The sequence below is a fragment of the Calliopsis andreniformis genome, chromosome 2 (genome assembly GCF_051401765.1).
Source record: "Calliopsis andreniformis isolate RMS-2024a chromosome 2, iyCalAndr_principal, whole genome shotgun sequence".
Classification (NCBI taxonomy): Eukaryota; Metazoa; Arthropoda; class Insecta; order Hymenoptera; family Andrenidae; genus Calliopsis; species Calliopsis andreniformis.
Window position 1 is genome coordinate 9,551,002 of NC_135063.1, and position 22,198 is coordinate 9,573,199.

Sequence of the window (22,198 nt, forward strand, 5' to 3'; positions counted from 1 at the left end):
GCTTGGGTGGCCGAGTGAAATAAAATGAAAATTTCTTTCAGGGTTCAGCGAGCATTCTCTGGAACGGGCAGCTGGCCCTCGTCCGCACGCGAGAGGCTTGTATTGTGTGAGTTCGTTTAACCAGCGTCGTATACAACGGCGTAATGTTATAAACCGCTCTAAAAATAAACCTCGAAAGATGACGACAGGTCCAACCCTTCCACGTAGCCCAGGTCGGTCCTCTGGCTGGGTGACGTTGCCATAACCTTTTTTTATGGATGGAAGTTTAACCCCTTTTATGAGAAAATTAAAGTCATGAGAGACTGGAAGAATATGTTTAGGGATTTTTATTCTAGATTTATTTTGGGAGCTTTAATTTTAATTCTGTTATGAGAATTGAGAGATTTTAGTTTCCTTTTGTCGTAAAAATTGGGAGACATCATTCTTTATTAAACATATTGTGTATATAGATACATAGTATGAGTAGTGTATCGAATTATAGTCTTCATAAAATATTCCACACCAAATTAAGTCTCAGTGAGTAAGAACCACGAGGATAAAAACAGTCAATTAACCCGTGCTATCGAAAGATTTCCAAGCTTCTGTTGACTCTTAATTAAGCCTCTCTGTTCGTCACGCGATTCCAGGCGTGTTGGTCGTCGCCTGATTTGCCAGCGTAAGCAGGCCAGCGTGCACCTTAGGGTACACAAAGCGGGCGACACGAAATTGCGAGCTGTTCTTTGCTGTTGGTTGGTGCCACGAAGGCGACAAACAATCGAAGCAAGCTTGCTCGCCTGGTAATCAAAGCGCCGCGAAAATCGAACCTTCTCGAAATAACCCTTAGCTACATCGAGGAAACGAACACGGAAGCGGCAGTAGAAGGCCCCACTTTCATTTTTTCTTTTTTTCCCCCTTGAGGCAGTAACACGATCCATAGCGTAGATCTCGTGGACGCTGAGTGTCGGATAAGGTATTACCGCTTCCGATCGCGTGAACAAAGGCCCCAGCTCGCGGCGATGGGCTACTATACGTACCTTATACCTATTTCAATAGACGTCGAACGCTTTTGATTGATATTGCTTTCAAGGGACAATGAAAAGACCCTTGCTGGACGAGAGGGGGATGATCTGGCAAAACTTGGTGCGTGTCGCTGGGGAACGAATGGGATTTGCGAGATCTCTGGGGGTTGGAATTCTAGTGGTCATGGTATTTCGTAACAAGTGGTACAGTCCTTGGCTCTTAAACTGAGAGAACATCAAGTTTTTTAGTTAGTGAAACATTTTTCGTTATAAAACTGACAATTTTCAGTTTTCAGTTTCTGCGATTAGACTAGGACTAATGCGTTCACAGTTTAAAACCTTCATTATTAATTAAATGTGAAATGCACCTTATTCAAACTTTGTTAAATTGATTACTAAATTACGAATCTCATTGATCTAGCATTATTAATATTTCCATGGAATATTTGATGGAGCGTACTTCTAAATTAACATTTGTGATTTCATGTTTCTAGTATATAAGTTCACTACATAGATCCTGTGTTATTATCTTCTACATCTTCTATACTAAAATATGCTCTCTGCATATAATTTGCATTATTTGCTATTCCAAATAACTTTACTCTATCGACATAGCATTGTCGAAAACAAAGTTGATTCCGTTGCCAGACCACTCTAGGGGAAACTTATACCGCACAGGGTTATTAGTTCTGAAAGAACTTTGTGCCATTAACGTCGAGGCTTATCAGATCTCAGACCACTGAAATTCCAGCCTATGACCTTAACTCCTGAATGCCGACTTCCATCACAGTTTGGGTTGTCAGTATCACTCCCTAAAGGACTCTGAGTCATTAGTATCAAGTTCCATTACACCCTACACCCTCGAAATTGTAATCTACGACCTCAGATTATTAATACCGAATCTCGTTGGATTTTGGTTTGGATCCTATAATCCCTTAAACCATGGGGATTCTCTCCCCTCATTCTACATAATTGGCAACGAATTTATTGAATTCTGGGCCATCGAAGACTCTGTTGAAAGCTGGTTAATTAGTGTCAGTCAGATTTCAAGTTTCAAGCTATGAATTTCTTACGCTTGGGTTTTAACATCTTCGATTATGAAACTTTCCTTCCTTAGCGTTCAGTAATAGCAGGTTCTGAATCGAGAGTATCAGTTCTTAATGAACTGTTAGTTCTATGAGTCCAAATTGCTGGCACTCACTACTGTTGGACATGTAGTCTTTAATATTCAATGTTACAGAACTTTGGGTTATTAGAATCAAGTTCTATTGAATGTCAAGTCATTGGAAATGGAGTCCTACATCCTTAGTTCACAAACGTCAGGTCGTATCACATTCTGTGTCACTAATTTTGAACCTTATTAGCGTAGACGTCGCTGATTCAGAGTTCCACGATTGTGAGTTTTCAGTTACGTACTCCTTAGATGAAAGTAGTATAACTTTCTTATATACATATAATTAATTATTATTTCAGTTTTCAATTTTTGTACATAATTAATCGATAAATGGCGAATAAGTAATTTTTGGAAAAAGTTGAATGCCATAGTATCTGAACTGTACATCGAGTAGTTTTTTTATTATCTAACGAGGGCATGTTATTGAAAAAACAACAAAGTCCAAAGCTGGAGAGTCTTTTCTAGCTTTGCCAGTAGAAAAAGGCTGAAAAATGGCCGAGAGACCATTTTCTCATGGAAAATACCGTTCGTTTGCAAAATTCTCTCTACCAGCTGTCCTATGAGCGCATGTCTGGCTTGATATTTGTTCTTTCAGCAGACATGTTCGAACTCCAATGAATACTACCGAGAACACAATGCGGCTGTCCACCCATGCGTGAGCGCGTATCACTTGACAACGAACTCCTGGCTTTAGTCATCGAAAAGCTCGGCAAATGTCAGACCCGCTGTCAGCCGACAACTTTTAATGACTTTGTTCTTATTGAACTCACTGTTCTTTCAGCGAAACTATCTTATTTTCGAAAATACAGCTCCATTCGTAAAATAGATAAATTTGCTGGCGATAGTTTTCTATAAAAATAATTCTCGGGGCTAGACGCCTTCTAACAAGACACGATGGAAAAATTATTTTAAACACTAGATGATATTTATTTATATATTGAACTATTTTAAATGAAAACTCTTCGAAATATACCTCTGGTATATTTTTTCGATAAAGAAAGTGATAGTTAGCGATTAAATTATTCAATACTTTCACCTAGTATCTATACTTAATTAGAAATTAAATTTTCTGGTATTGGCTTGCTTTATACGTAATTTAAATGTACCTTAAAAAGCAGCTGTGCAATTTATATAATTAATTCTCCTCTCTTTGAACGTGCCAAATACTGAAACGTACCAAGTGCTTCACTATTTTCAAGACACGAAGCTACAGAAATTACCCCACGTTAATTGCTTTCTAAATTACATCGAAGTTTTCCATTCCCATCGTTACAAATATGGAGGAACATAAACTCACGTGTGTACGCGTAACAAAATTTCCCCATAAAAATCGCTCGTCTAATTTCCATTGGTTGCGTGGCAGCGGTTCGCTGAAATCATGCGTTGGTGGTGTTGTTACGCTCCCAGAATTGATTTCCCGTTTCAGCCAGTAAAATCAGACTGAGTAGCACGTGTCAAATGAGGTTTAAACCGTGGCTCGTAACTGTTTTACGATTTTCCGCCGGCTCGTTTCACGGAACAAGACTGTCGTTTTTCACGACGGAAGAAGCTGTCGCGCAGTTTCGCGTAAATAAACTGTTCTGCCTTGCTGGCCAAACACATCGCGTCTCGATTACGCTCTTTGCAATAAGAAATGTGCAATCGAACATCAAAGATTCTATTTCCTGCTTATTTTGCAAGTTTCTTGCGTTCGTTCCAGATCTTGAAATTTCCAAGGACTTATTATGAATGTCTGTGTACAGTGTACAAAGTGTTCAGTAACAGGTGTCAGAAACTTTGAGGAGTGATTCTACATAGTAAAATAAGAGAGAAATGAAGAATGATTACATTTGAAGCTTCGTTTCAGAGCTATTAATTGTGAAGACTACATCTAAAATGCGCGAGAAGTGTGTCTGACCTAGGACTTATTCTACTGCCGCGTAGTAGTCAGATCAGACGCAGCGATGTCAGTAGAATGAGTCTTTTAGTCAGACACATTTCATGTGTATTTTATTCTAGCATATAGAATAATTTCTTATAATTTGTGACACTTATTATCGAATACTCTGTATATAAAAAAGAAAAGAAACATTAATCACTCTATGTATAATATAATAAAAAAGTAGCCTCGAAAGGAAAAGATCCTGGTACTTTTCTTGGAAGTTATATTTTGCATAATTTTTCTTTATTTTTAGATCCAGTACAGATATTCAAATGCTCCTTTTCTGATGACTCATTCTGTACTTAGCGTCGTGAATTAGCACCCATAAGTATTTAATAATATCGCTTCGGAAAGTAGACGAGTATAGCAGAGTATGAGGCTTTCGAGGGTAATATTCTTGGCTTGAAGTCTTTCACGCCAGATTATTTCCGGTGTACTTTGCTTCTTTCATTTAAAGAAAAATATTGCGCCGTTCCCAAGCTTCAGTCCTTAATTTCAGAGAAACGCCGTGTGTATATGAAACGTTCATAACCGCTAGGGACAGTTTCATATGACTTACAGAGTAAAAGGATAAAAAAAAGCTTATACGAACTTTACTCATGATATGTATACAAAATGCTGGAGGGAATTGACTCTTTTTTAAGCGAAATAGTTTCCATGAAGCTCCAAAGCTTTCATTTTTCTCAAATTTGACCATAAAAAAAGTAGCTGTGAATCTTTTTATCTTCTGTATTCGTTTCTAGCGCAGACTGATTATATAAATCATGCTTCATTAATCTTTCACTTCTTGTTGAATATGAAAAATATTCATAATTACTTAAGATTCTATATTTCATTTGATATCATTGTTTCATTAAACTGTATCCACAAATAGTTACAAAATATGTTTCTATAGAAGCTAGTTAATATATATTTAAGTGTTATCAGTATCACTTTATAGTATACGTGAATATTAATATTTGGAACCTTGTCTCGAAGATTTTCTTGTTTTTCTGCAATTTTTTTCATTTCTTCATTTCTTTCGCCCTTTTTTTCAATTTTCCGTTGTTCAATTCCAGAGCGAGGTCCGCGACACTAATTAAATCTACAGCAATTGAGTCGGGGAAATGAAACTAAAGCAAATTGATAAAATTGATTACAGGACACAGCAATGGCGTCAGAGTTTTATAGTATACATGTGTGTACGTGGATTATTAATCGAGTTCTGTTTAAAAATGCGCGATCAATAAGAGGTTCCATGTTCGCGATCGGAGAAAATTGTTCATGGATTAAATCGTTCGTCAAAAGTCGTGTGCGAGTGAATGTCATTTGAATGATTAAACGAGAAATAACTATGCCTCGTGTGCCGATAATCAGCCGAAATTGAGTTCCCTGATCGTCGATGCGTTCCGTGTTATGCTTTTATGTTTCACTACCGAAGTACGAATTACCATTATCGACTGGAAAATTCTGTGCAAATTTTCGTCTGATGGGAATTTAAAGGAGATGTTCATTACAAAAAGATGGGAAAAATAAACCAAAAATGGGAAATTCCCGCGAGAAATATTAGAACAATTCTTACCTTTTATTAATCAAATACAGACAAATATGTTAACATTTTCTCCTTACTCTGATCCTCTATCATTTAAATCCCTTTATGATTTCCATTTACATATCTTCTCATTAAAACCAAATTAACTTGACTGAAGATGCAATTTCTCTTCCACTGAATATTTTCTCAGTAATTCTTTCAATAATACCCACCCACTTGTCGATCAATCAGAAAATTCAATATAACCAAAAATTTAATTCCACCTCTTTCATTTCTTCCATCTTCTTCATTCCACTTTTCTTCCTCCTCTTCACGTTTCTTCTTCCTGCTTTTCACTCTCCAAAATAGAGTTTTGATTGCACGTCAGTTGTCGTCCCACACGTGCTTAGGACGTCGGTGGTTCTATCCTGGTTCGAGCGGTTTCAATCAAGATCGATAAAGTAATTTGCTAATTCCACGCGACCGTCCGCGGGACACGTGCCGAGGATGGAACGCGGCGTTTTCGCAGAGTACGTGCTAACCGCATTGTTGACTTGCTTTACATGAACGATGGTGCATTGTAAATATCAGTACCAACGAGAACTGAAATTGCCATCACGACGACGAAGCAAAGTGTGGTAGTTGACCTTTCACGCGAGTCGTTCAAAAGTTTCTATCCCCTGTCGCGATATACAAAATTTGCAGTTTATGAGCTCTCTTCGTGCTTCGAATAGCGATAGGCGTGAATCCTAGTTTCGGTGACAGGAACTGAGATTCTGTGAATTTTGTATATCGGTTTTCCATGCTTGATGGGTGAACGAATTATTTAGAGATCAGAGGCACACGATTATAGTCGGTTATAATAATTGTGAGTCGGTGGCAGTAATAATTTCACTATGGCTAATTGAGATCTCAAAGTTTACTGCCTCTTCAACATGAAATTTTAATATACTTGTTAAAAACGTTGTAAAGTATTAATACAGTGGGATATTTTGAAGTTGATATTGTCTGATGGGTATTATCATTAAATAGATATAGTTTCTAAGTGTGAAAAATTTTTAAAAAATTTAACAATGTTGAAAGAATTAACTTCAAAAGTTCGTTTACTACCTATTCGTTTCAGTCAACTATCTTTCTTACTTCCCCCAAGCGATTGCGTCAATTTATTTTCCGCACGAGAAATTTTTCTGAAGTTGCAAGTAGTTGTGGAGAAAGGGATCGATGAAGACGCTATTTCTTATGGGCGAAAATGAAGTTATAATACTTGGCATTTAGGTATCTGTCAGGGTGTATTTCTTTTTAAACGTGAACGTCAATTAAAGCTATTTAATGAATCGTCGTTATAATTTTTATTATTTCCCTTGGAAAATGAGTTTTCAATTGGAGAGTATTCGCATTAATCGGTTTATTGCTGTGCACGTGAGCGTTTGCACGTCGTCTGTAGATTCGATTTTATATAGCTACGAGGGAGGGCAAATTTACATCGTTATGTAATGTACCTGCGGTTGCATACGTCTATAGAGTCAGCGTGTGCAACACTGGCAAGCCCTCGCTCCTCAAAGCACAATATTGTTTAATGAAGTGCAGTGAAGTCTATGATGCAGACGATTATTATCACGATGTATTTTAAGGTTTTCATTACGGAATTGTTTATGTAAACGACATGAATTTGTTTTTTATACTGTCGCCCTTAAAAGATATTTCTTTAAAGCTAAGAGATTCGAAAAGGGATTCTGTGTTTTTTTCGTCGATATGGAAAAAGTATATTTTATATTTTTATTTTGAAATTTAGTTTCTAGTCAATGAATGCATTTGATTATAAATTGAAATTAGTAGTTGTAGAATTGCCGTAATCTAGTATGCGCGCGTCACTGTGCACTTGTTGGAGCTTTCTATAGACTTCTTTCATATTTAATAACAGCTGATTCAGTAATTGCAATAGATACGCGATTAGGGGGAGCTCTGCATGCTAGATCCAGATTTATCGTAGTTTGAAATAGAATTGCTGTGGATATACACAGCATTTACATAATTTTTGCTAATAGCAGCAGTTCAATTTCACTGTTTCATAGAAGAAATTCTACCTAATTCTGTACTCGTTACATTTATTTTTATCTCTTCAGTATTCCTCTCATTTATTTTCTTTATTTCAGTTTTCAATTCTGTTTAATCATTTCTTGTGTGAAGGTCTGTTTTTTATCAGAAGGTACACATTATTTGACGTCTGATTTCCTCTACCAGAATTGTTACTCACAAGCTTAAAGCATTTAGTACGATGCATTGGTTCCAATAAAGAATATTTTTACATGCCAGAAAGCTTTCAAGCGTCGTATTAAAAAAAGAAACAGTAAAAATCTGTTCAGGAGAAAGAGGTTACCTAATAATTAATCTAATTAATCTACTTCATGAAATTTTGTTCATCTAAGTGCTCTCATTTGTATTACACACATACATTAAAAAGAAGAAATACCGTAAATCCTCTTCAAACATCGACTAAACTAATCAACCCACTTTCGAACAATCCCTCACTGCTTCAATCTCTACACACCTCCTCTCACTCAATCGGCGACAAGACTCGTCCATTTATCCTCGTCCGTGACGTCCACCATTTTTCTTCCTAAAAACTGCCCCCTGTTATCAGAAGCACGGTGTTCCCAAAATAGGTCTAAAAAGAAGTAACGTCAATATCAGGTACGAAGCTCTAATACAAAGAACCCAAAACGTCGAGCGTCGCCTTTTCGGTCCAGACATGTCTTCGTGGCTATCCTCTGACTTACGCTGCTCTGTCGCGTTTATAGAGACCATATTTGCTTCGGAGATTCAATGGGAAATCCTATCCCTCGGCTTTTCCTCGAGGAAACCATTTCTCCTCGTTTAGGGGAGAGAGAAGTGAGCATCCCAGCCACCTCTAAGCGCGAACTTCCACGCCGTCCTTATTATTAATTTACATATCTCGCGTTTCCACCCCTTGCCGCGTGCTATCGCCGTGACGTCATCCATTTAACTGGTTATCGGGCCGAGAGAGACGAAGCCCTGTTTTGTCGCAAGTCGAGCGTGGAGAACGTGCACTTTGCGTGTGCAAAAGGGACGCACTTGAAACACAGGATGCTATTAAAAAGTTAACGGGTTGAGTGCAGCCTGCGAGAGACGGGGATGGTGATTTCGATACGATGAAAGGGCGCAGGAAGTACTGTCGCGCGACCGACAGTGTGTTATTGTTCGATAATTAAAGGGGATTTTTTATTTTGGGGTTACTAGTTCGAGATTTCTGCTGAGATATTTTTTTACTGTTTGAGTTATGAGAAAGAATGATGTTTTTGTTGGGAGACCACGAGAGAAGATCTTGATAAGTCCATTTTTGTTCATTGTTTGATTTTTGTGTTATTTAGTAGCAAGAAGAGAGTGTTTGTGTATGGCATGATAAATTAATGAGAAATTCAAAGTTACTAATTAGTTTGTAATAATTCTATGGAAGAATGTTGGCTTCATTGATTACATGATTCGTTTTTATTATTTTGTAGCGTCCTGTTCAACTCTTAAAATTATTCTCCTGCAAAAAGGAAATGATGTGATCTTTATTTGTATGTAGTGTATCTTATAACACATGAAAAAACGATGTTGGGATATTAATTTATGAAATTATATTTAGTTAAAAAAGTTGAAATTAATGGCGCTAAGGAACGAAAAAAAGAGAAACTGTATTGCAAAATAACTAATCTTCCGTGACATGGAGCTGACGCTAAGGGATGTAATACATTTAGCAAATGTGAATACGCAAGCGTTAATTACAAAGGATGTGTAAACGTTTTGAGAGCTGTTAATCCCTTTCAAACACTGCAAACGCACATTTAATCAAATTAAAAACACTTCCTTTCTACGTGTAAAGTAATTAGCATTTAAACTAAAATAATTTGATTTATAAAATTTCCAGGGAATTGATTATACATTAAAGAGTACTCGTAAAGCATCAATTGTTTTTCCATCACTTATTTCGTTCAGCGTTTGAATCGGAAATCGAAAAAGGAATGCAGCCTGCTCACTAAGGAACGAAATGTTTAAATATTTATGAAATATTTCTTCATAAAAACTTGATCCTCCCAAAAAGAGATTCAGTATTCCATTTCTACCATGGACATCGAACGATTTTCGAGACGAATTGCAACCATACGCACGCTTCCAACAGTTTGGCAGCCGTCGCAGATCGTTCGATCGTTTAAACTTTTATTAATAGACACCGCCTCACCTATTCGATGGCCAAGCTTGTGCACCTGTGCTTTGTTTATGGAATCACTGTTTTTGCGTGCTGATTCAATCACAGACAGACGAAATTTTCAGAAAAATTGGTTCTCGAGTCACAGCCTATTTTAACACTCCACAGGACTAACTAAAAATTACTTTCAATCTAGATCTGAAGACTCTTTTATCATTTTAAAGGAAAAAGATTAAGAAAATATGAATTTCATTAAATTTCTGGTCTTAGCAGAGTATGTCATTAATATTCTTTGTGGTCGATCATTTCACTCCTTGAAAGTCTCTTTAAATCGAATTTTAATATATTTTCATTCTATCTTATCTCTGTAACTATATCTACTATTGTCTGTTTTTCTTGCATATTCTAATATGTGCATCGAAGGATCATGTTATATCCTGTTGATAAATAAATAAACAAATAAATATGACGTGAATTTCTACAACTAGAAACTCGTTCCAAATTTTCTTTTCTCATTTTCACAAATGGATCTTCGAAACGACCAGTGACGTTAGCAGTTTCTAACACGTGGATGCAAATTTCCAGTCCCGTACACGTTATTAATCTCGAGGATCCACTGAGAATCGACCACCAAGCGGTCTGACTCCACGTTCCGAGTTTTCGTCATTAAACTCTGCCAATTAGCAGCAGCGTAGTCGACGCGAATTCGCTACAGAGAAATTCCAGCTAAACGTAGCGAACGATCCGGTAATATTTGCTCGCGTTCTAGCCGCGTGAAGGCCCTTTGTTTCGCTTTCCTCCCGTTTCGAAAATTGAGAGAGTCCGCAGTAGCGTTTATCGAACAGCAGAATGGAGTTCCATGGAAAAGGGAACATCCTTTGTTCCATATCCTTCGACCTTAAATTAAAAAATTCTATGCCAGGATCCAAGGAAAGAATGTGCACTTTGCGAAGGGAAATGACTGCACGTTCAAAAGGTGGAAGTTCGCATTTGTTGCGCTGCCCTTTTTACGTTTGTTTCAGTTTAATAATTCTTTAATACCTTTTGTAGCTGTTCAAAAATCGGGGAAGTCCAATTTCCCTCCTCTTAGTGAAATATATAAATACTTCTAATTTCTTTGGTAAACGTTTTGCTTCATAGCTGATGAGAACTTGTCACATGTTCAGATCACAGTAGGAAATGTTATTTCTGAGAACGAGTAAGGAGAATTTACGACAGTTCGCGAGAAAATGTGAACTCATGAGATGTATTAGTCTAGATTTTAGTAATATAGTTCATTAATTTGTTGTAGTTAACTAATTTCAGCCTTTTTAGTCTAAATAGTCCTCAAATAATAGTCTGCAAGCAGTCTAAGAATATCCTTAATTTTCACAATGAAAAAGATAGTGTCTATATTCGGAAAACAAAAATCACTCACAATCATTATTTTTTGAACATTTTGCTAAATTTCCTACAACTATTTCCCTAAACAAATTTTCAAAAAATACCACGTTGTACAAATAATAGAAGTTTTAGTGAACACATGGTACCCACATTATTAAAAATTTAGCCACATGCACCAATTTCTCTTTATACCCCTGAAACAGTCCCAAATAATTAATCACTCAAGCTCCATCATGCTCTCACTTACAATTAAACCTTTTCCCTCGAATACTATCGTACAGGCAAACTGTCATAAGGTTATGACGAAAACCAGGGCGGATGTCGGTTTGTCCCATAGTGGAGCAGTTGCCTTCGTCAGATCGATCCCACGAGTCCTGTTGGCGCGACAACGAACGCAAGTAGCATTCGTCTGTCAGAGTTTTGCGCGAACGGAGCCAGTAGGACAAAGCCGACGAACGACGGGAGAGACGGACGGATATCGGTGTTTTCAGCCGCTAAACAGACAGAGCCTGTTGTTGGAAACGTGTCGTGGACACCAACGCCGTGAGAGCCGCGGCAAATGCATCAACTTTATCACGGTTGCATTAATGCAGTAGCCACGAGCGCAGCCTCTGCGTGATACCAGCAACGCATTCCTTAGGTGTATACGTGGCGACTGTCACTGTTAGAGAGCACATTAAAACGAGAGGAATTGAGTTTTTATATTTCGTGTACTATATTCAGATTTGAACAGGTTTTATTAATCCTAAAAAAGCTACGATGTTGAGAGGTTTGAGATTATAATTCTGGGAGGAAGTTAATATAATATTTAATTTGTTTTCTAAAAAAATTCTATTACACTGTCAATGGGATTTCCAGTAAAGGTACACTTATTTCTAATTCATTTTTATACTTACTCTGTCAATTTTAAGTTTTGTGCACTACTGTAATGTCTTAAATCTGAAGGCATGTTTATCATATTGAAAATTCCTAAGTTTGACGAAATGCGTGGACTTCCTAGAATTTTTTTCGGGGATGTCGTTTACGAGGGAATAATACTCGACCCTTCCCCTTTAATTTAAAAAAAGAATCAAGTCGCTGCGATTTTTTCTCGCAAAGTTACAGGACCTTAAAGTAACCCTTTACAGTAGATCGAATAATGCTGATACATGGCAAAAATGCAAGGGTTACTTTAAAATCCTGTAAGTCTGCGAAAAAAAATCGCAGCGAGTTGATTCTTTTTCTAAATTAAAGGAGAAGAGTCCAGTTTTATGCTACTGTACACGGTATCTCCGAAAAAAATTTTTCCAACTCTGTGCATCTTAATAGGTAACTCTACATGCCGACGTAAGACGAAAATGAAGAAAAACGAAGTTGCATTTGAAGCTTCGGTTCCAAGTCATTAATTATTAAATATATACCTAAAATACGGGTTGAACATGTCTGGCTTGCAGACTTATTCTACTGTCACTCTACTAGCTAGGTCAAGCGCAGCGATGTCAGTAGAATAAGTAAATAGAATCCTTCTTCAAATAGTACCACGTTACAGTGAAAGTACCCTAGCTAACATTTATCATGAGACCAACTTTCTAAAATTTATTTTCACCACATGTATACCTTGCAAAATAGCATCACAACTTGTCGAGTACTCTTCTAACTCTATAACAACTTTTGTATGGAATTTTTAAAGACGTGATAACTTTTAAACTTTCTGTGGTAAGTGTACAATAAATAATACAGGTAGCGAAAATCCTAGTATATGTATCTTCCACTGCTTGCACCTGTTTGCTAGCCTCGTGCCAAACAGTTTCAAACTTCATGTGACGTGTGCAGGTGCATTCTGTTCTACACAGAGCTCGGTGACGGGTCTGAGTTAAACATCGATAAGTGAATTGTACATAATTGATTATCTAGAGAAGTGACCCGGTGGTTTGGACAGGTATAGGAGGAAGGGATTCCACTCGCCTGTAGAAAAGGTTCTTCATCAATTACAGTACACGTAACACGGTTAAAGTGCAACTGTTTGGTTTAGGAATCGAAAGACGCAATGAAGCGTCTACAATTTATCTCGATGAGTGGAACGCAAGTAGCTCCCTTCGGAGTTTAAAATACAATTCAGTCGAATGGAAATTGAAACGCAATCGTCTTTGAAACAAATTGAGGTGGATGAGTTGTTGGGGCTATTGAGTACTTTGTGGAAATCTACGATTTAAATGAGGCAAAAATTATTGTGCTTTTTCAGTTAAAAGATTTGGAGCTTTTGGTTATTTGATTGGTGTACATTGTCTGTAATTTTTAATAGAATTTCATTTGACACTTTGAGTACCATGTTTAACGAATGATAAAAAAATTTGTCCGAAACAAATGTTAAAAATCTAAAGGGATAGCTTTTTATAGCAAACATAAGACGAAAACAAAAAATAACTGAATTATAATTGAAGTCACATTTCTGAGTTACTAATTAATTGAAAAAATGCCTAGGATGAAATGTGTCTGACTTCTCTTATTCTACTGACATCGCTGCGTCGTACTTGGCTGAGATACATCGGCAGTAGAATAAGTTTCTCAGTCAGACACCATTCGTGCGTATTTTAGGTATGTCTTTCCTGCTTAATATCGCGGAGCTGAAGTCTCAACTGCAATTTTTAGCATGGGTCGCGTGGTTCGCTGACAATGGGATCGTGTTGTAGCTTTTTTTTGTAGAAAAGCTTTTGGAGAAGTTCGTGCTTCCCTTTACACATATTCTGTCTGATAGAAGATTCACGAGGCGAAACGCTTTGACTGGGGGCTCGATGCTATGCAGCTTGTAACATTTTGGCATTTTACGTTTTCTGGGAGCCACGGATGTACAACGTTTTGGAGAAATTGACGTTGTACAGGTTGCAAGTGCTCCTACGTGATCAGATAGCACTACACGTGATCGCTCAAGCGATTCGATGGGCTATCGATGCGCGCACTGGCGCGGAGATTAACGTGCTTTCTTCTGTATTGAGTGATTCAGAATCGTGGGTCGATTGAGTGGGCAGAAGGGGGTGAAAGAACTATTTTTTTTGCTTCACAGATGTATTTTATTATTTTGGTTTATTTTTTACTTAGTATCATTTTATATTTAATTCTAGTTAAGATAGATTGGAAGAATCTATCAGTATGTGTTTATGAATCAAATTTACTCTGAACCTATTTTGTTTTGTAAACAAGGTTGTTCAAATTTTCACAGTTTAGGAAGTTAATCTTCGAATATTCAGAATATTATTTGGAGATTGGAAGAGGGCAGACTTTAAATAGCATATCAACAATTTATGGTAACTGCAAGACACATTGTGGAAACTCAATAGCTAGAATTAATTTTACGTAGATAATAGCACGTTAACTGGCGGTATTGTTCAAGTTTTGGAGCGTGATTATTGTTCGACTAGTGTCGAAAATTGCCTACAGTTTCTCATTAAATGGTGTACAGCGAACAGGGTAGAAGTTATGAAGGAAATACCTAACTGACTTATGTGAATGTGAGCTCTGCATTTGTGATCACTCGCTCTACTGTTGGTTTATAGGAATGTCTGCCTTTGACAATCTATTACGTTGAACCTGGATATCAAATAATCCACATACCTATTAAAACTATTTTCTTCATATATTTAATATGATTTTATAGACATTTCAAAAACACGTTAAAAATTAATATTTGCCCAACGTTGATAACTAGATATCGAAAAAATTGCAGTTCAGAAATATTGGTTTAAAAAAATTGAAACATGATGTTTTACCTGCAATATCAATTTTAGTTCTAGTAGGTACACGTATAAATTTTCCCTGGCAACGAACCACCGAAACCGCAGCTCTTTCTCAAAACCACAGCCATACAACTAAAGTTTTACTACTCGCGTATATATGTCACTAACTTGGTCCAAGTTCTATGAGCCTCGAAAAGTAAATCCCTCTAAGCTGACCTAATCTAACATATATGGGACTAATTTCAAATGATACTATCACTGAGAATTTAATCTTCCTATGATACGTGTATATTTTAATTTTGTAAGTCAGTCTAAGTAGTAACAAACTATCTCAGCTCATGAAGCTTCAGCATCTTTCAAGCGACCCTTGTACGACGAATGCAGAGTCACTTTGACCCTAAATACAGTACAGCAGATCAAAATTTATTTATAAGAAGCATACAAAAGATGCATTTATTTCATATATCAGCTATACAGAAAATTAAAAACAAGTAAAGTATGTAATTTCCAAAATGCATTTTTATATATGATTCCTTTCCAAAACTAATTTGCAATAGAAATTCTGTTATGGTTCAAAATGGTCCTGCATTTACCTCTCGCGTTCCTCAGAAACTATTCGCCTTTCTAAAGTCAAAGCATGCAAATATAAAATATCTTCCTATAGGACTGCCGTATTCCGACAAAGTCATTTCCAATGGCAAGATGGATTCTACCACAGCTTCCTCCGTTCCGTCAATTTCCTCGGCAATCTCAGAAGCGCGTTAACTGTCCCTCGGTGTTGCAATATTAGCGGCGAACACGCGAATTCCTGACTGACGTATCGATCGATCGTTTCCACGGTGAGATTCTAATTGCGCGAATCTCGACGTTTCGCAGGAGCCCACAAGCCAAATATCGAGTTTTGCCAGCGATGCTCTTCCGCGGGGAAAACCTTCATTGAATTACGAGAGCATTGAGCTGTTCACTTTGCAGTTCGACTGTCACTCTTCGTTTTCAACAGGTTCTGCTCGGAATCTTCGGGAATGTTGGCTTCCCTCATAATTCTTGCATGACATAACGTGTCAATGCTCTACTTGATCAGTATTCTTGCGACTAACAGATGGCATCGTGAATATTTCAGTCCTTTTTAGAGAAATATAAAACTAGAATTATTTGTGTTCTTTATCTTCTGTGAAAGACAGAAAAGAATTAGTAAGAGTTCTCTTATGATATCCTTTGTGTGTAAATGTAATCAAAGAACAAAATAATGCCTTACTTTTCGTGTTTAAATAAATTTATATGTATTTAAGCGCCCACTAAAATTAACTGGAACATGTGTTAAACTTGATCAAATATGCATACAAACGGTGGTTCCTCACTGGTCGTGAGAATTCCAGATTTACCCTGTAATTAGTCCGACATACAACCAGTAGGTTAGTGAAGCGAGAAATAGTGAGTGTTCTGTTTAATTTTGGTGTGTTCATATGTTATGGATGTTTGCAATCCAATTAATAAATTGCACTAATTTGATGTACAGTTTGTATCTACACGAGTCTTATTTTTAACTCTGTTAATACTGATGGTCCAAGTATAAATGAGATTGCCCTTTGGACCATTTAGAGCCAGGTATTGTTTAATGAGGCTTAACATTAAGAATATACTATTCTTTGTATCATATCCATGATTAGAAAACAAAACGATGTGAGTCATATTACTTAAAAAGAGTTCAGAATTGAATCGTAACCCACAAGATAGAATTTTTATTGTTGACTTAAGGCGATTGGATAGAAGGAAATGTTCCGTTAACTGTTCTGATAAGATCAGAAGATAATATGATCAGAAATTAGCTAATTGAAACAAATACATAAACAGACTTTGAAAATTTGAAAATTAAACATTTGAATATTTAAAATCTTGAGAGTGTGAAATTTAAAAATTTGAATATTTAAAAACTTGAGAGCTTAGAAATGAAAGATTTCGATATTTAAAAATTTGAGAGCTTGAAGATTAGAACTAAAATGTTCAAATATAAATTATATTTAAAATGTTTGACAATTTGTAAATCTGAGTGTTTTTCGTGGCCAGCTATATGATGTTCATTAAGCTCATTAAGCAAAGTTCGAGTACAAAGAAAAAACTCGACGACACAGTATATACTCATATGAAATGAATATCAAGGAAAGTAACTCCAGCGAGCTTTTTTCATTCTCCAACGAGACGAATCTAAACGTTTCCCTGAATCCTCAAAGCGAACGGTCACGCAGAAGCCGCGAACGTCCGTGACCCAAAAATCTGCGTCGGGAAGTATGTATTTTTATCATTTTATTTATTTACAATTAAACGGAAGAACCGACTCAGTTCTGCTCCGCGAACCAATAACCTCATGAATATCTCGGCCAGGGAACCGTAAACGAGAACTCTGGCATTTATTTATCCACGTAATTCGGGTCTATATGTACTCCCCACTTCTCTCTTTTTTTCTCTGTTGCCTCTATTTCTTTTTTTATCACGAAACATAGACCACGCGGAACGCTATCAGTATCGGTATCACATGCAGATTCGATGCGTTCCATTGACAAGGGGAGGACACAGTGAAATAGAGATCAATTATGACGAGCCTCTTTTTGGTGAACCTTTGTCGAACATAAATTCACACGTGTTAGCGCATTTATTCGAAGAGACTTTAATATTTGAGATATTTGCATATAAATGCAAATAAATATAATTTAAAATTGTACGTGGAAATATCTCAAATGCTGGATCTATTCGAATAAACGCTCAAACACGTGTCACCTTACGTTCGACAAAGATTCACCAAGAAAAGGTTCTTCAAAATTGTCCCTATCTCTATCTCACTGTGTCCTCCCCTTGTGAGTTGACTTGAAACGAACATACGAAGAGATTTGCGTCATCTCGACTGCTTTTCTTATTGGCGAACACGAAAGCTCGAGCGACGAAGATTGGATCACGCGGAGGAACCTCGTCTCGCTTGTTCTACTAGTGGATCACGCGCCAGAACGCCGGAATATAAAGGCGAACGATATTTATATTTGCCCCGCGCGTCGATGCATCCGTTACTTAGGTGAAAGCTGCCCGTTTTTCAAGGTATCCATTGGATTTGAATTTCAAACGATTCTTCTGTGAATCGAAGGCGCGATTTAATGAATAATGTATCCCTTCGTGCGCTTACAGGTGGATGCATATTTATTGTTAGGGCGAAAGATGAGGGGAATTAATAGTTTTCGTTTGTCTTTTAGTTTGTTTTTAGGAGTGCATTGTTGAAGTTCTATTTTTCAGAAGGTTGATAAGTGGTAGAATGTTCGTTCTTGGTTTTGGGAGTGGATGCAGGGCGATTCTAGTAATTGGGACAGATCATAATTTTGATGCAGTTGAAGGGAGAGAAGCTGTAGAAAAAAAGAAATTTGTCGAGGGAAATACTGCAGCAGTTATAGAAAAAAGTTCTTGGGTTCTTTGTAATAGGTGCACATGGGGAAAAATTATATAGTATAATGATAGAGTTTAGTATTAGCTAGTTCAAAATTTTTCTTTATGGAGAGGTGGTGAAATACCTATTCATATTTTGAAAATATTTTACAGAGTTAAATGTGGGTAGATATTCCCATTTAACAAACACACTGTTAAATTTATTTAAACCTGTTTTAATGTTCCAGGCATCGTCAACAGAGGCGATTCCTTCAGAAGAAGAAGATCAAGATCAAATTCTTTGGCACCTGCTGACGTGGAAAATGAGGAAAATCGTTCTGCACCTGCGAAAGATATTACTTCGTACACAGTTGCAATGTTGGGCACAAGGGGTGTTGGAAAAACCGCCCTGATCAGTCAGTTTATGACCAGTGAATGTATAAACGCGTACGACAGGCAGAAGGGTAAGTGAAGTTTTATTAAAAATATATCTAGATCTATATTCAAAGAAACAAGATATAAAATTATTCAGAAAGAATAAGGCAGAAGAAGAAGTAAAAAAATAATTAATACATTGGAAGTCTATGACATCAATAATAGCATTAAAAATCTTAATTATCTTATAAATTTTTATTTATCTTCTTCCTTTTAAAGTTTTGTTACATAATTTGAAAACTATTATAGTTAATGTATTTTCAACTCTCTCGTTCATTCTCTAACCATCATTGAACACAGTTTCTACTCAGTTCTCTTTTGAATTGAAAGCAGAAGGCTTTCGAGAAATATCCTGCCATTATTAAAACGTCTCCAATTTCTCTACGTGTCTCAACTTTTTCCCAGCTATTACCATCAACCTTCTCCTCTCCGATTTCCCATTGTCGTCCGATTGTTTGCTCGTTAACAACCTCGGACAAGTAAATGGACTGGAGACACTCTTCCTTCATTGAAGCAATTTGCTGCGCTAAAGTGAATAAAAAACACGAAAAAAGAGAAAGGATGAATATTGGAAGAATATCGGTGATCTACGATTGTTCTTTCGAGACAAAAGCTGCCTTGCGTCATACATTGCAGATAACAATGAAACGTTTTAATATACGGATAAAGATAAAGTGCCCCACTCAGGTTCAAACAAAAGCAGTAAAATATACTGTCTCACACATTCTTGTTTGATATTCAAAGTTACTCTAATTTACAATACAAGTAAAGAAGTGTCCATTGAATAACTTTTAGGTTTCTTCATATAATAATTTGTGTACATCTCTAAGAATTCATTTCAATTGTGGTTATTCACAAAAGTTATTGCACTTAAAAATTGTGAACAGAGAGTTTAGATATTACATTTGATTTTCATTTTTATTCCATTCTTATTTTAATCTATGTCCTTAAAAAAATTGTGTTATATAGAATGCTTGGTATCAGATACTAGAAAATTTTAGAGAAGTGCTTCTATATATTAAAGTGAGTAAAAAGTCAAGAATGAGAAAACTGTGTCTGAGCTTTCGTTTATGAGTTATTGACTGTTGAAGATACCTCTAAATTGTGTCTGACGCAGGGACTCATTCTACTGCTGTCGCTGCTGACTTGTCTAGCGCGCAGCAGCATATGTCCCTGTGTCAGGCCATTTACGTCATTAAGGCAGCTTTAACAATTAACACCTCCTTTATATTAAATGCTCATTATATGTCCCATAATACAACAATTACAATTTTACAAATAGAAATTTCCTTCTTCTTTCAAGAACGAGATTTCTCGAGAGTCTGTCGATGGCCAATTTTCTAATACAACCGACTAGGATTAAATGACCATTTTACTCGAAATCCTCTTGTATCTACTCTTATCCTCCGCAAATCGAATCCCTGGATAACAGAGATTATGGATAATTGAGACTCGGTTAACTTGAAGCTTCACTATACGCTGAGAAAGAGGCTATTTCAATGAGCTGAAGCCATTTCATTCGAGATACAAAGCTCGTTCTAAAAAGAAAACGCGTCAGATCAAGGTATCGAACAGCCTGAATAACCTGGGTCGCATGGGGAATGAAATACGTCGGTTAATAAAGTTAAAGGTCGGCACATAAATCGCTCGTATCCTCAGCCGAGAACTCAATCTTACAGAAATTGAAGAAGAAAACCGCGGAAGCTTCCAAGCGAATTGTGTCTCGTTCTTGGCGTGCGACACGACCTTTTTCCCCAGTTTCACTCGATAGTCTAGGAAGAATCGCGTGGATATGGCAGGGTATTGTTGTGGGCTTTCATCGTACTCGGTTTGGAGTCTTATCGTGTTGTTAAAATGGTTGGAACGTTGTTATAAATGACCTACTAATCCAGAGGGTTCAACTTGTTCCTCTAATCCAAACTTTCTGAAATGCAAATTTATGCTCTTGCGTTACTGCATAATATTATGGTTATTGAAGCTGGTGGAAATTTCGTGGAAATTGTTTTCTTCTCTCTAAATATTTAAATTATAAATGATGGGAATAATGAGTCAAAGTTTTTAACGAGAATAATAGCTGATTCACAAGTACTCAGAATCTTCCTTTTAATGTCCTGAATAGTAGATTAACTAAACAATAAATTTAGCACGTGTAGTAATGTTTGATCTGGCTTAGGTGAGCTTAGGAATAATAGCTTCTATGTATGTATATCTTTTTAACTAGCTGCCAAGAAAAAATCGTAAATGTTTGTCACTTAGTTACAATATGCTTTTATTTCTCTCCTGTTGTTTCTAAGTAGTATAAACCAATCTATACGCATCCTTGATCCGCCAATCATTGTATTTATTTATTAATAGAGGTTGTTCGAAAATAGTAATTCGTAGCAAAGTGAAATGAAACATAGTATAAAGTAAGTACTAAATTGTTGCGTAAAGCCATTACTTCATGCCAACATTATTTGGCTTCTAAACAATTTAAGTTAAGTATAGTTTAATGTTGTAAATATGGTTCGAATTTGAAACGTTGACACGTTCATGAAACCGTATTTTACCTGTTGCTGTTATAAATTATTCTTGATATAATTCGTAGGATATCGTAGCTTTGTTCACATGAATCTTTGTAACAAAATCTTACACAGCTTAGTTTTAACTGTAAACTTCTGGGTTTTCAAACATTATTTTTGGGTACTTTCAACAGCAATATTGTTAATCTTTTTTGGAAACGATCAGAGTTAGTCACCTACTGTGAAATATTAAAACTAACAGTAAAATTAGTACACATTTTTTAAGTCATTATTATATTTCGAGATCCAAAGTAACCAGATCAAAGAATTTTGAGTTACTTAAAAGCACACAATGTTAAAATTCTTATTGCAATTCTACAAATACCTAGACTATATAGAATAAAAATTACTCCACGTAAAAATGAAAACAACTTCATATTATTAAAGTACAATAATTATTATTCACTCTGCATTTATCTAATTTCATCTCACTTTTATCTACAATAATCTAAATTGCATAACTTATGTGAAATGCTTTTATTCCCCTCATACATGTACACGAACGTGGTAATAGATGCGTCTTTGAGTGAGCACTCGAATCGTCCTCATAGCCTCATAGATCACAAATTGCTCTCATTCCTAGCAATTTTCCGCTACGCGTCATAAAAAAATTCCCGATCCCATCGTTCAATAAAGAGATAATTCACCCCAGTCAGCTCGAATGCTCAATAAATTTTAATAAACCATTTTACTTCGGTTTCATCATCGACTGCAAATTGCTCGAGGTGAAAAAGGGCGTCATCAAACTTCTTCCTCAAAGAACCAGCGGTGTCTCATCGCAGCTAATTCGTGTCTTGTTTTTTCGAAGTCGCTCGTGGCTGACCGAAACACGAGTCGTCGAGTCGATAAGACGTCGGGCGTTCGGTGAATCATCGAATTTATTTTCTCTGAGAG

At 36.5% G+C, this 22,198-nt stretch overlaps 1 protein-coding gene across 1 annotated transcript in view; it reads left to right on the plus strand.

The window, feature by feature from the left end:
• Nucleotides 1-22,198, plus strand: part of Rgk3 (Rad, Gem/Kir family member 3) — a 62,415-nt gene that overhangs the window by 19,753 nt on the left and 20,464 nt on the right. Inside the window, exon 4 of the mRNA XM_076388656.1 lies at nucleotides 18,557-18,772. Coding sequence (XP_076244771.1) covers nucleotides 18,557-18,772 — 216 coding nt within the window. The remainder of the gene's footprint in view (nucleotides 1-18,556; nucleotides 18,773-22,198) is intronic.